Genomic DNA, 13,668 nt, shown 5'->3' on the forward strand with positions numbered 1-13,668 from the left:
AATTTACATTTAAAAATAATAATAAATGCATACAAAAACTTTTAAAGAGTTAAACAAAAATTTAATACTGCAGAATGTAACCGTAAAATTATTTAAAAAAAATATTTGTTTAGTTTTCATTGCGAAAAATAGTGATTAATAATTATAAATGAGAGTGAATTATGAATAAAAATTTAAGATAAAATTACAAATCGTTGTTTAATTTTTTTTTTTTTTTATTTAACTTTTAAAGATTTTAACAATATTCAGCCTATACATTTCAAACGTATTTCTTATTTTAACAACGAATAATAAATGAATTAAAAATTAAGCTCAGATTATATCATAAAATAGAAAACAAGTACCACCACTCATTCTCCTTGCGCAGTTGTCCGTAAGCCTTGTAGCACTCTTTTGCTCAAACATCATCTAAACTTATTTAATTTTCATGGATCATTTCTACAAATAATTGATATACGTCGATCCTTTTGAATATGTTGTCCTTGAAAATGTGACTTTTCGTTAGCCAGAATTTCATGCGTAAAATTATAGCGCGAACTGTGGCTGCGGAGTGAGAAAAAAAAAAAACGAAAAATAAGTAAAATTCAAAAAATTTTCTTTCCTGACAGAATGAACTTTGTTTAGTATTGTTTAAATTTTTATAGATTGCTATTACAATGTATGGTGACGAAATATTAAAGGATCCCGCCATAGATTGCCATCAAAACTCTCCCAAACCTTCGCGAATTCTGGATAAGGCTTTGCTGAAATCTCGTTTCTTCTCGTACAATTAGAGGAGGCACCCCCAATTTTGATGGTGCTTTAGGTATTTCTCACAGTTATTTCAATAAATCGTAGCACTGATGCAGAGAAACGAAGAGGAGTGGCCATTTTCATCCATTTCAGTTCTTAAGTTAAAGCTGCTTCGGTATTTGTTTGTAGTCTCATAAGGTTTTTCAGTTCTGAAAATATTAAACCATCATTTAAACTCGGCGGCCACCGTGGTGTGATGGTAGCGTGCTCCGCTTACCACACCGTATGCCCTGGGTTCACACCCCGGGCAAAGCAACATCAAAATTTTAGAAATAAGGTTTTTCAATTAGAAGAAAATTTTTCTAAGCGGGGTCGCCCCTCGGCAGCGTTTGGCAAGCGCTCCGAGTGTATTTCTGCCATGAAAAGCTATCAGTGAAAACTCATATGCCTTGCAGATGGCGTTCGGTGTCGGCATAAAACATGTAGGTCCCGTACGGCCAATTTGTAGGGAAAATCAAAAGGAGCACGACGCAAATTGGAAGAGAAGCTCGGCCTAAAATCTCTTCTGAGGTTATCGTGCCTTACATTTATTTTATTTTATTTTTTCATTTAAACTCTGGTACTCACCTCATTATATACAACGAACGACGACGAAGCAGCACATCTACATAGAAATTATTTTCTAATGTTGTAACAGGACGATTACGATAAACATCATCTGGCTCTGTTGGCATATTTTGTGTCTGCTGATTTTCATTTTTCCCAGCATTTTCGGCTGGCCCCGCTATCGCCTTACCTTGCTGATATTTTCGCTCATCAACACGTACCAATCGCATAACGCAATCACTTAACAAACTAATGCCAGCTATTGTATTACCGCAGTACTAAAAACGATATACTTAAGTTGAATTTCATTTAGGTAAGTATAAATCAAAGTCCAGCTCTTGAGCTCTACCCTTGTACTATCCACATGTGGCTTGATTACGCCCTCCGCCGCCAAATCTAATATATGCACATATGGCATAATCTCACCATCGAAGGCAAGCTGCCGCACACGATCAAGTACTGTGCGATTATGTGGATACCACTTCTTGCGCTCTGTCTCACGAAAACCATGAATCGCCTGTGTGCACGAATTTTAGTTTAGAAATTTACACTTTTTGTTTAATTGTTGTCTTACATCATCCCAGTGGTCATACTCATAGTGTAGTCGCTTCATGTAAGGTTCAATCTCTTCGAGCAGTTTTTCTTCCTCTTCAGTGGTTATGAAATTTGTGTGCAGCCGCAAATCTTTGAGAAAATGCTGCTGTTCTACGGAGGGCCAAAGTCCATGGAATTCAAAGTGGGTGGCTGCATCTTAATGATGTGAAGTGAATGTTTAAGTTAATTTTAAATTTGGTTAATTGAAATTTAATTAGAGGAAACTATACTTACTAGCTAAGGCAGTTTTGTTCTGTTCCAATGCTGTTTCTAGCGAACTAAGAACGGTTCTGGATCGGCTTATATATCTAATTTGTGTACGTAGCTTCGTCTTTAAACACGAAAGAAACAGCTTTTTGTAACTGGATAGTTGATTTAACGGCATTTCTTCAATCCATTCCTTTTTAAAAATTTACGACAAAATTTATAAAATTGCACACAAGTTTTAGAGGCACTGTACAGAACCATAGTGTACAAGTACAAGTGTGTTGACTTATCTGTCAAGCATTCTGACAGGCACTCGCTGGATTCGGAATGACAGCGAATTCAAAATGGATACCATTACCGAGTGCGCCGAATGATTGAAAAATTGAAAAAGTCGATACGATTGGTAGTCAAAAATGTTGTCGTTGAGACCAAAAATGCGACTCTAGACCTGAGATTTCCATCAGGTGAGCGAGGCTGTTTGTAGTTTTGACGTTTATCGCTTAGTGAACACACTTGGTATAGGTACACTATGTACAGAACGGCTGGTGAAAATCAGCGGCACAAAGCAGTGCTGCCAGAACAAGGGAATTTCAGTGTAGTCTACCTCCAAGAACCGTCTTGGATAGGTAGCATGTGATTTAGCTACATATCTACCCCAGCCTTCAATGGCCGTTTCTAAGAGTATCTCAAAAGGCGAATTAACAATCCTACCAAAATCCGGCAGCCGTTACTGTTGCTCACCCATTTATTCCAATGCATTTGCGATGCGTTTGGACCCTGGCGTGCTTGATTATGGATATGGCAAGTATGTCAAGGTCTTAAAGCCAAATTAAACTTCCTTAACCCTAACGCCATAGTCGTAACCATACCCATATCCATAACAATCTCAATGTGATCGATTAATGGTGCCTTAACCTAAAAATCGTGAAAATTTCATAAAAATGATGAAAACGAAAAAAATTACAAACATATTCCACAAAAAATAAGTCTCTTAGTCATAACGTATCCAAAACAATGAAGAAAATCTAAAAAAAGTTATTAGATTCACCAACTCAAATATTTTTAGGTTATGGATATGGCGAGAAACCAAAAACCAATTGATTGGCTATGGCGTTAGCGTTATGGTATGGCACCATTAATCGATTACATTCCTTTCCATAAAGTAGGTTCGATCAGCTGATTTATCTGGTTATGGCTTTATGGTTATAAGTCACCATTAATTCGCCCTTTAAAGCCAAATTAAACTTCCTTAACCCTAACGCCATAGTTGTAACCATACCCATATCCATAACCATCTCAATGTGATCGATTAATGGTGCCTTAACCTAAAAATCGTGAAAATTTCATAAAAATGATGAAAACGCAAAAAATTACAAACATATTCCACAAAAAATAAGTATCTTAGTCATAACGTATCCAAAACAATGAAGAAAATTAAAAAAAGTTGTTAAATTCACCAACTCAAATATTTTTAGGTTATGGATATGGCGAGAAACCAAAAACCAATTGATTGGCTATGGCGTTAGCGTTATGGTATGGCACCATTAATCGATTACATTCCTTTCCATAAGGTAGGTTCGATCAGCTGATTTATCTGGTTATGGCTTTATGGTTATAAGTCACCATTAATTCGCCCTTTATGTTTGCGTTATCCAGGGTTGTTATTTTTTCACTGTGATGGCTTTGACGCAGCGCACATTGAAAGTACGATAGCTCAAATAGAAGCAATAACGTTGATTCCTTGTGACGATTCCATTTCTCTGTCATTACCTTTTTTAGATCGAAATCATCAGCATTTTTTAAACTGAATACGTAAATGGAAAAGAAAACTGAAAAATTCTTTAATGATTTTTAAACATCACAGCAACGGAAGCAACATTTTTTATATTCGAATTTCTTTCGTATGAGGCGTGAATATCAAAACAAAATTTATTAGAAAGTCGACTCAATACACAAACTTTGTGCACAAGATAAAGGTGCGGTCATACATTATAACCTCACCTTACATAGAAGGTTATGTGGTTTTGCTTCATCTGCATGGCCGCAAAGCGAGGGAAAAAGTCAAAATACCGTTAGCTTCTGGCGCTGTCAAAAAGTAAAAAAAGCAACGCGCAAAAGTTGTATGTAAATTGAGGACTTCACCGATGTCAGGTTGTCAAAGCGAAGCAACGCGAGCGCAATGCTTATGTAAATAAGAATCGTTATTCTCCTCCATCTGAACTTAGTCTCGCAGCACCAGTTGCCGGTGACCATTTCTTTACGGCTGCCAAATATTTTTGTTCACGAGCAAGTTTATTATGAATAAACACCAAAGCTATGAAAATAAGGACCAAAGAAGAATGATTAGCACAGCATTTCAGAAACTTACTTTTCTACCAATACATTTAGAATTGTTAAAGGAAGAAGGTGAACTCAAGCAACCTGCAGCAATGATTTTTAAGATGTTGTTATAGGATACAGTATTTGTTATGAATATTATTATTAGCTGTATTTTTTTTTACATCTATAGACGTTTACGCTTAAACTTTATATGGACTGCTAAGCGTCAAACGTCTATGTATCACCTCTTAAAATAGTGCGTGTCCACTATTCATCGCAACTGATTCAGCTATGTGTTATACATTATGGCCACCAGAGGTTTGTGTCTCCGATTTTAGGTACACCCTGTTCTGTAGCTAGTTAATCAACCACTGCCACTGAATGAGTCTCCTAAGCATTATCTAAGCGAGGATAAGCATTTTCTTTTACGCGCAAACGTAAACGTATACGCGTTAAAAAAAAAAAACACGGCTATTATGTTGATTAATTAATATTTCAATTTAATGTACTTTATCATTTATTGTTAAGGTAATTGAGTTAACTTTAATTTTTGAAAATTTATGTTTTGACAAATTAGAAATATTATAAGACATTTGTTTAATGTTTTGTAGTTAATCAAAAAAAAAAATGTTCTATATTTACGGCCGCCGTGGTATGGTGGTAACGTACTCCTCCTACCGACAGAAGATCCTGGGTTCACGCCCGGGGCAAAGCAACATCAAAATTTTAAAACCAAGTTTTTTCAGTTTGAGCAGGGATGCACCTTAACGTTAAGCTAATCGTTTATCAAAAAATTTCCACCGTTTCCGTTGAAACACTTCGTTAAAAAAAACGTGATACATTTGAATTGTGCTGGCAATGCTACAGCTATGGCGAAGCCGTAAGGTGGTAACAGCGAGCGGACATACACACTCAAACTCCATGTAATTTGTTTGTGTAATTCGTTGGTGGTAATGTCAAAAATACTCTGAGAAATGTTCGTACTGTCAAAATTCATGAGAAAAGTTGCGATCAGCTGGGCTAATGCTTTCACCTTTAATGACTCCGCCATGAATCAGCTTTGCCAGCATAGTTTGAAATTAATAATCAACATAAACGATTTGATTTCGTTTTGATATGGCAGAAAACGAAACAAAATCAATTCGTTAATTTGACGTTCTTAACGTTAATAAACGAAACGAAATGACTTTTTTTCGTTTATTAACGTTAATTTTCGTAACGAAATGATATCGGTTCGTTGGTTAACCATGCCTGGGTTGAAGAAAGTTTTATAAGCGGTGATTTGGCAACCACCCCGAGTGTATTTCTGCCATGAAAAGTTTCTCAGTGGAAACTCATAGTAACATGTAGGTCCCGTCCCGCCAATTTGTACAAGAAATTATAAGGAACAGGATGCGATTTAGAAGAGAAGTTCGGCCTAAAAGTTTTTCGGAGATTAGGTCCTTAGTCGGATATGATACTGGAACGGTCTGGTACTAGCACCTTCCCGAACCTTTGGGTGTATGAATTTTTTTGGTAGTAGAAATATTGCAATCCCTTTAATCCGCTGGGGCCTTGAAAATCTGTACAAATCCGACAGTTTTCGACCTTTTGTCTGTTATGTTATTATCTAGTTTATTCGGTAAAAGTCTAAAACCGCTATCGACTGCTAATACATGTCCAAATTATCGTGAGAGGTATCAAAAGACGCATTTTGATCTCCGTATCGATAATCCCACGGCGAAAAACAAAATATTGCGTCGTTCAAAAGATATCCCCCTTAAAACCATTTTTTCCTGTGTACAACAACCTTATGAAAATTGCCACATTCAACTGCAAATATCTCCGGACAGAGATAAAATGTTTCTTTTCCACCACCTTGTTGCCAATGCGCAATACGCGCCGTTTGTCACATCTCTCGATATTTTCGACGCGTTTTAGCAGCCTGTTCTACTGTTATCATTTATTTATTAGACAACCCTCATAATCACAAACACTTTCATAACTAGGACCAAAATTAACATTCGACAACGGGACGACCTATACAAAAACGGACCAATTTTGGTCCAGTTAAATTGAATTAGTAACAATGCTTTGCTCTCAAGATGCGCTCTCTGTGTTGTTTTTGTGCCGCTGTCAAAACGTCATCAGTGGTCAAAACAAATCCAATTTTACCAAACATCTGTTGAAAATTTTCTTTTGTGTTTATAGCAAAAAATTATCAAGTTTTCCATAAAATTTGTATACCTCCTAATCAAGTAAAAACCCAACAATAAAATTAGTGTAAAAGGCACCCTTTTATAGAACAGTAACTGTGTCGTATCCAAGCGTATTTCATTCTACAAAAGAGGCAACCAATGAGCATCTCATAATTTGCGTTGTTCAAATAACTTGCAGCATAAAATATAATTATATAGGCACCTGGACCACCGCGCGTCATGCTGCATTTGCGCAACGCACCTAGCGTTGCAACCAGAGCCACAGATGTGTGGCGCCTGCAGCAATTGTTAACTACACGAGCGCCGATCTCCACTAGCGCCTACACACTGCAACAACAAACAGGTACCACCGAGCCAAAACAATCAAATGTTCTACGAAAACGTAAATTCAAACCACAAGAACCGGATAGCTCCGCCTCCGTTAGCAAGTTGCCCGAGCAGGCGCGTGTTGTTATCTGTGGCGGTGGTACTATGGGAGCATCGGTAGCATATCACCTGGCGTTACATGGCTGGGGCAAAGACACCATATTGATTGAGCAAGATAAGATTGCAGGTGGCAATAAATGGGCGGCTAGCGGTTTGGCTGGACGCTTTGAGCCAAGCTACTCGGAATTACGCTTAGCTGAGTATTCAATTGATTTGATTAAATCATTGACAGCGCAAGGGCTGGCTACTGGGTGGCAACCAGTTGGGAGTTTGAATTTAGCACGCACATTTGATCGCATGACTGCCTACCATCGTATGCGCTCACAAGGAAAAGCTTGGGGTGTGAAGTGTGAAATACTAACTCCCGAGCAATGTAAGGAATATTGTCCATTGATTGAAACAAGCGATCTAGCTGGCGCTCTGTGGATACCCGAGGATGGTGTATGCGATCCGCATCAAGTTTGTCGCTCCTTCGTCAGTGAGGCACAGCGTATGGGTGTGCAAGTTGTAGAGCACTGTGCAGTGTTAAAGATTAACAGCGCGCATGGTAGAGTGAGCCGCATTGAGACTTCAGCGGGTGATATACTTTGTGATTTCTTTGTCAATTGTACGGGTTTTTGGGCGCGTGATGTAGGAACGCTGTCAACGCCGCAAGTGAAGGTGCCGCTCAAAGCAGTGGAACATCATTATTTGCATACCAAACCAATTGAACAGCTAGATCCGTTGACACCATTCGTACGCGACTATGATGGTGGCGTGTACTTGCGCGAACGCAATGGCTGCATATTAGCAGGTGAGTTTACGGCCGTCCAACAAGGCGCGCCAGGCGCTCGTTCTCTCTACAAACCGACGCCAATTGGACACACCAAGGGTGTTTAAATCGTTTTCCACCTGGTCCTTCCAGCGGAGTGGGGGCCGCCCTCTACTTCAATCATGACTTATTATAACAAGAAAAATAATTCTTATTTTTTGTAGGCGGCTTCGAGCGTGAAGCTAAAATGCTTTATGAAGACGGCGGCATACCGCTGTCGCAGAAGGAACGCGAACTACCACCTGACTGGGATCACTTTCATCCTTTACTAGATGAGCTACTCCACCGTGTGCCCATTCTCAAGACGTCGTTACTGGATCGTTTAACTAATTCGTTGGAAGCTTTTTCGCCCGATTGTAAATGGATTTTGGGTGAAGCACCCGAAATACAAAATTACTACGTCTCAGCTGGCATGAAAACAATCGGCGTTTCCGCTGCAGGCGGCATAGGACGCGCCTTGTCTGATATGATTGTGAAGGGCTCAACTTTTGTAGATTTGCATATATTGGATATAAGCCGCTTCCTGGGTTTACATAATAATCGTAAATTTTTGCGTGACCGTTGTAAGGAGGTACCCGGAAAAGTTTTCGAAATCAATTATCCATTTCAGGAGTTTCAAACGGGGCGCAATTTGCGCATGTCACCCATTTATCCAGCACTCAAGGAAGCTGGTGCTGTCTTTGGTCAAACAATGGGTTATGAGCGTCCAAATTATTTTGATGCGAATGATAAGAAAGGTTAGCCGCAGAATCACAATATTTTATTAATAAACTATTTGCAATAAACTTTCTTAATACTTTCAGACGAATTTGGCATAACACGTTTTCGCATAGCAGAAACGAAAACTTTCGGCAAGCCGCCATGGTTCGAACATGTTGCCAACGAGTACAATGCTTGTCGTGAGCGTATCGGCATCGCTGACTATAGTTCGTTCAGTAAATACGATCTCTGGTCGAAGGGACGTGAAGTTGTCGATTTATTGCAATATCTTTGTTCAAATGATGTCGATGTGCCGGTAGGTTCAATTATACACACGGGCATGCAGAACCATTTTGGCGGCTATGAGAATGATTGTTCGTTAGCAAGACTCTCCGAGAAACAGTGAGTGGATGTATGCTTATTCGGAATGCATTTGAACCACGTCTACGTTTTTCATATCTTTCCAGCTACATGATGATTGCACCGACTGTACAGCAAACACGCGCCATCACTTGGATCCGTAGACATATACCAAATCATTTGCGTACAGGTGTGAATGTTGCCGACGTAACATCAATGTATACCGCAATTTGTATTTTGGGTCCTTATACGCGTATTTTGCTGTCTGAATTAACGGATACAGTTTTGACGCCAAAGAATTTTCCATTTTTTACTTATAAAGTGAGTTTTTGAAAAAAAAATTTGGGAAAGGTGTGGAAAAGAAGGCGTAACGCTATAAAATTGTATATAAATATACGCCCCTCAATTGCATGCTCATATTCGCTGGCAGAAACATGGGATACTAGCTCTAATTCAGCTCAAAGCTCTATAACCAACTTATTGACTTGTCTTATATTCTAATAGGTTGATACTACATGTATTTATTTATTTCAAATATTTTTTCTTACCTTCAGGAACTCGATGTTGGTTTAGCGAATGGCATACGCGTACTAAACATCACACACACCGGGGAATTGGGCTACGTTTTATATATACCAAATGAATTCGCTTTACATGTCTATACACGTCTATATCAGGCTGGACAAAAATTTGGTATACACCATGCAGGTTGGAGGGCACTAATCCTTTATTTTAAGAGAAATAAGAAAATATTTATCTAAAAAATCTCATATTATCCCTTTACAGGCTACTACGCTACACGCACTTTACGTATCGAAAAATTCTATGCCTTCTGGGGACAAGACCTGAACACTTTCACCACGCCACTAGAATGTGGACGCGGCTGGCGTGTAAAATTAAATGTGCGTACGAACATTTTCAAGCTTTTAACAACTAACATACGGCTTAATTTTCTTCATTCCACAGAAACCTATTAATTTTATTGGACGCGATGCTTTACTCAAACAACGTGAGGAGGGCGTAAAGCGCATGTACGTTCAACTTTTGCTTAACAACCACGATCATGAAGTGGATTTGTGGTGCTGGGGTGGTGAACCCATTTATCGTGATGGTAAATATGTTGGTATGACTACCACAACCGGCTACGGTTTTACATTCAAGAAACAAGTTTGCCTCGGTTTTGTGCGTAATTTCGATGAAGATGGCAAAGAGCTGCCAGTTACAAATGAGTTTATACTTTCTGGTCATTATGAAGTGGAGGTAGCGGGCATACGTTTCGAAGCAAAAGTAAATTTACATTCACCCAATTTACCAACGAAATTCCCAGATAAGGAACGTGAGGCATATCATGCTACGCGCGACAAGCCGGGTCAAGCGGATTTACTGTCCTTTGAGAAAAAGAACTGAGCAAAAAAAGTCTGATTGAGTAGAAAGGGCAGCAGAAGCGAAAGCACAAAATGCAGTTGAGTAGGGTTGCAGTGCCCTTTTATGAGCGGTTATTGAATTACATACAATATGTTTTTTGTTTTGTTCGTTACTGTTTTTGATTTCTTAGTTTTGTTGTTAAATTTCTTATTGTTAATTACTTAAGACATTATAAATTAATTTAGTTTGGATAGTATGTTCCTTAAAGAACTATTATTATGTACAAATATGTATATTTTGATTTTTATTGTGAACATTTTATTATAAATTATTATCGATTTATATTAGTTATACTTAGTTATATACATAATTTGCACATGCGTAAAAACTTATTTGGAATCATTTAAATTACAAACCAAATGCCAAAAAAAAGTATGTATTAAAAAATTGGAATTAAAAAAGTCTGTTAAAATCATGGCATTTATCAGCAATTGCCAAATTTAAAAATTATTTAGAAATTAAATGGAAAAGCTGTAGCTCAATTATTCTAAAAAAAAAAAAACACAATTACTAAAAAAAGATAATTGGTTAGTTCGCGTTAGCCTATTATCAAGTTATCCAATTGAAACTAATTTCTCTGCTCAGTTTTCTAAAATGTCTAAAATGTAATGGCTCATTACCAATTCCAACTGATAGTCAGGCCCACGTGAATATCCCAAATACAAAATCAAAAGTGTCCTTTAGTGAAATTTCATACAAAAAAGGCCAAAACGTGGTAAACCTAAAAATATGCGAGAAATCTGCAAATTGTGTACTAAATACGTACATATATAAAGCATCGAATAACTGACATAAGTCAAAAAGCATAAATTTTATAAAAAAAAAAAAAAAATTAAAACAAATACATTAGAAGAAAAAATATTTTGTTTACACCTTAACTTTTATCAAATCCTTAAGTGTTGTAATTGTAAAAAGAAAGCAAGCGAAATATATACTATTAGATAATTAGTTCATAAGAAATTTGCTCAGATGTAATATTGGAAAAGAATTCGTAATAAAATGTATAGCAAAAAAATCACCAAAATGCTGTTTGAAATAAACTTGTAGGGCACTCAGGACAAAAAAGAAAAAAAATTTTAAAGTAATTGTACAAATTTCAATATGTTCGAATTTTCGAAAATCAATAAATGTTGAATTAAACCAAAACAAAAATATGTATTTATTTATTATTATTATATTATGATGATTATTATTCATGTAGAAGTGATTTTTCGAATGTACGAATTCACGAAAATGATCGAAATTATTTTTCAAATGTTCGAATTTTAGAACATTAACTAGTTTAAAGTTGAATTTGTCCTTAGCAAAAGAAAGCAAATAAAGCATATTGGTTATGCATAAGCCTAAAATGACAAATAAATTAATTAGTTGTGAGTTCCATATTTTAACAATAAAAATAAATAAAACAGCCTATAAATATGCAAAGTTCAAAATTTTCGTAGGGAAACTTTGCAATTACAAGCCGTTTTTTACTTTGAGATAAGCGAAGTTTTCTACAGATATTTATATAATGTTTTAGAGCTGTCAGTAGCTTTGCTTAGATACACAGTTTAGCTTTTATTATTTTCGAATATTTCATATTTTCGAAAGAAATTTTACTTCAAGTTTTAAGGAGTTTTTGTTATCGTTTAAGCTTCATGGTAAAATCTTAGCTATTATTTTACTTATTTAAGAGTATAAAACCCTCTCAGTAGCAAAATCGAGTTTTCGAACATTGGAAAAATTCATGTAAATTAACTAATTAAATTAATAAATGTAGTAATAGCAACGAGTATTTAAACATTTCACTATCGAAAAAGTTAAAGTTTTCTTCTCTTGGCTGAAATCTATTTTTCCTACAGAGTTAACGCAGACAGAGAAGCGCAGTGTTCGAAAATTTTTAAACCTATTGGAAAGAAAAACTGCGCCAAAGCTTTTAAGTATAGTTTATGCAAGATTGTTAAACTTGTTTTGATAGTTAACTATGTCAACTTCACCTAAGAGAGCAGGCGAGGCTCTGCTGACCTCAAATTCCTCATGGAACTAGGGGGTGGGTGGCGGGATGGCCTAAAAGGTTTAATATGATGATATTAATTGTTCCCCAGATGGTCGGGCTAGTAACTTACCTTAATGGTGCTTTGTTAACGGAACGTACCGGATCTATATCCGGCAAAGGACCATCAACATCGATGGTAGTCCCCAAAACCTTCGTGGAGGGTCTTTATCGTTAAAACAACAAAAACAACAACAATGCTTAAAACTACAAAATTGCGAGACTACTTATTTACATAAAATTTTCGAAGTTTCCATAAAATTCTCAAATTCAGGTGCATGGTCAAAACCACATGGAATTTTCGAATATACATACATTAGCAATATCCAAATAAACGCATTAGTGTGAGAGGAAAACATTCAAAAAAAATCAAAACTTTCAGAAATCGATAAACGAACGCTTGTGTAACCAATAAACTCTTTTTACGTGTACGAGAACTTTCGAAAATGTAGTAGTGACCCTTGATATTGTAACGAATTTTGGGAAATTCCTGATTAACTATTATGCAACTTCTCTTAGCGTTCGAATCGCTGAACTATCGTATAAATAACGCCAATATTCAGTATAACAAAATGATATTTATTTACAACTTTACTGTGGCAGCAGTACTTCGAAATTACAATTATCGCGTACTTCACTAATAGCGTGTTTAAATCAAACTGATTCATTATTCCTCAGCTCGCGCTGCTTTTATAATTTCTATTGCCTCGTTCGCATATCTCCTGAAGGGTCTAGACTTTTCACGAACAGCCTTCTAGAACTACTGCTTATTTATTCCTCTTTTATGTATCTGTTATTTACATTTGTGTTCTAATTATATGCGTGTGCATGTGTGAGTAATAACTTCTGCTCTTAGGTGATGAAGTGTATGTGTGTGAAATAATATCTTCGCTGTATGCATGCATGTGTGGTTCCTTACTTTGCTGTTGTTGTGCATTTATTTACTAGTAGCACAATGACGCATCGAAATTGCTTAAATTCGCCAAAATATTTATTTAAGCCTGCGAGCTTGCTGTCTACTTTCTCTAATACAAATTTTCGAACATTGAAGTTTTGGTATAATAAATATATTTGTTTCATTATAGTATGACTTCGAAGTTGTATAGTTTACACGTGGAAAATCTTGTTATTTGAAATTTCGAATTTTCGAAGATGTCGATGTTATCAATTAATTGAATTAAGAATGACTTTAGCCCTGAAAATCTTTGCTAAAATATCTTCGCCTGCAACTTTTAGTAACGGTATTCGTAATACGTACA

At 36.6% G+C, this 13,668-nt stretch overlaps 2 protein-coding genes across 2 annotated transcripts; one reads left to right on the forward strand and one right to left on the reverse strand.

Moving 5' to 3' along the window:
- Window positions 1-197: 197 nt before the first annotated feature.
- Window positions 198-2,397, reverse strand: LOC137249113 (alpha-ketoglutarate-dependent dioxygenase alkB homolog 7, mitochondrial). Its single transcript, XM_067780307.1, has 5 exons — window positions 2,167-2,397; window positions 1,913-2,088; window positions 1,688-1,855; window positions 1,360-1,616; window positions 198-543 (listed from the first exon to the last, which is right to left on the reverse strand). Exons 1-5 carry the CDS (start codon window positions 2,315-2,317, stop codon window positions 426-428), a joined length of 870 nt encoding a protein of 289 aa, XP_067636408.1. The 5' UTR covers window positions 2,318-2,397; the 3' UTR covers window positions 198-425.
- Window positions 2,398-6,596: 4,199 nt separating this feature from the next.
- On the forward strand, window positions 6,597-11,401 carry LOC137249107 (pyruvate dehydrogenase phosphatase regulatory subunit, mitochondrial). The gene is made up of 7 exons (XM_067780287.1): window positions 6,597-7,875; window positions 8,058-8,630; window positions 8,697-8,994; window positions 9,060-9,273; window positions 9,507-9,660; window positions 9,739-9,854; window positions 9,919-11,401. The coding sequence occupies exons 1-7, from the start codon at window positions 6,876-6,878 to the stop codon at window positions 10,357-10,359; spliced, it is 2,796 nt and encodes a 931-aa protein (XP_067636388.1). The 5' UTR covers window positions 6,597-6,875; the 3' UTR covers window positions 10,360-11,401.
- Window positions 11,402-13,668: the final 2,267 nt, after the last annotated feature.

The sequence above is a fragment of the Eurosta solidaginis genome, chromosome 4 (genome assembly GCF_040869045.1).
Source record: "Eurosta solidaginis isolate ZX-2024a chromosome 4, ASM4086904v1, whole genome shotgun sequence".
In the NCBI taxonomy this organism is placed as follows: Eukaryota; Metazoa; Arthropoda; class Insecta; order Diptera; family Tephritidae; genus Eurosta; species Eurosta solidaginis.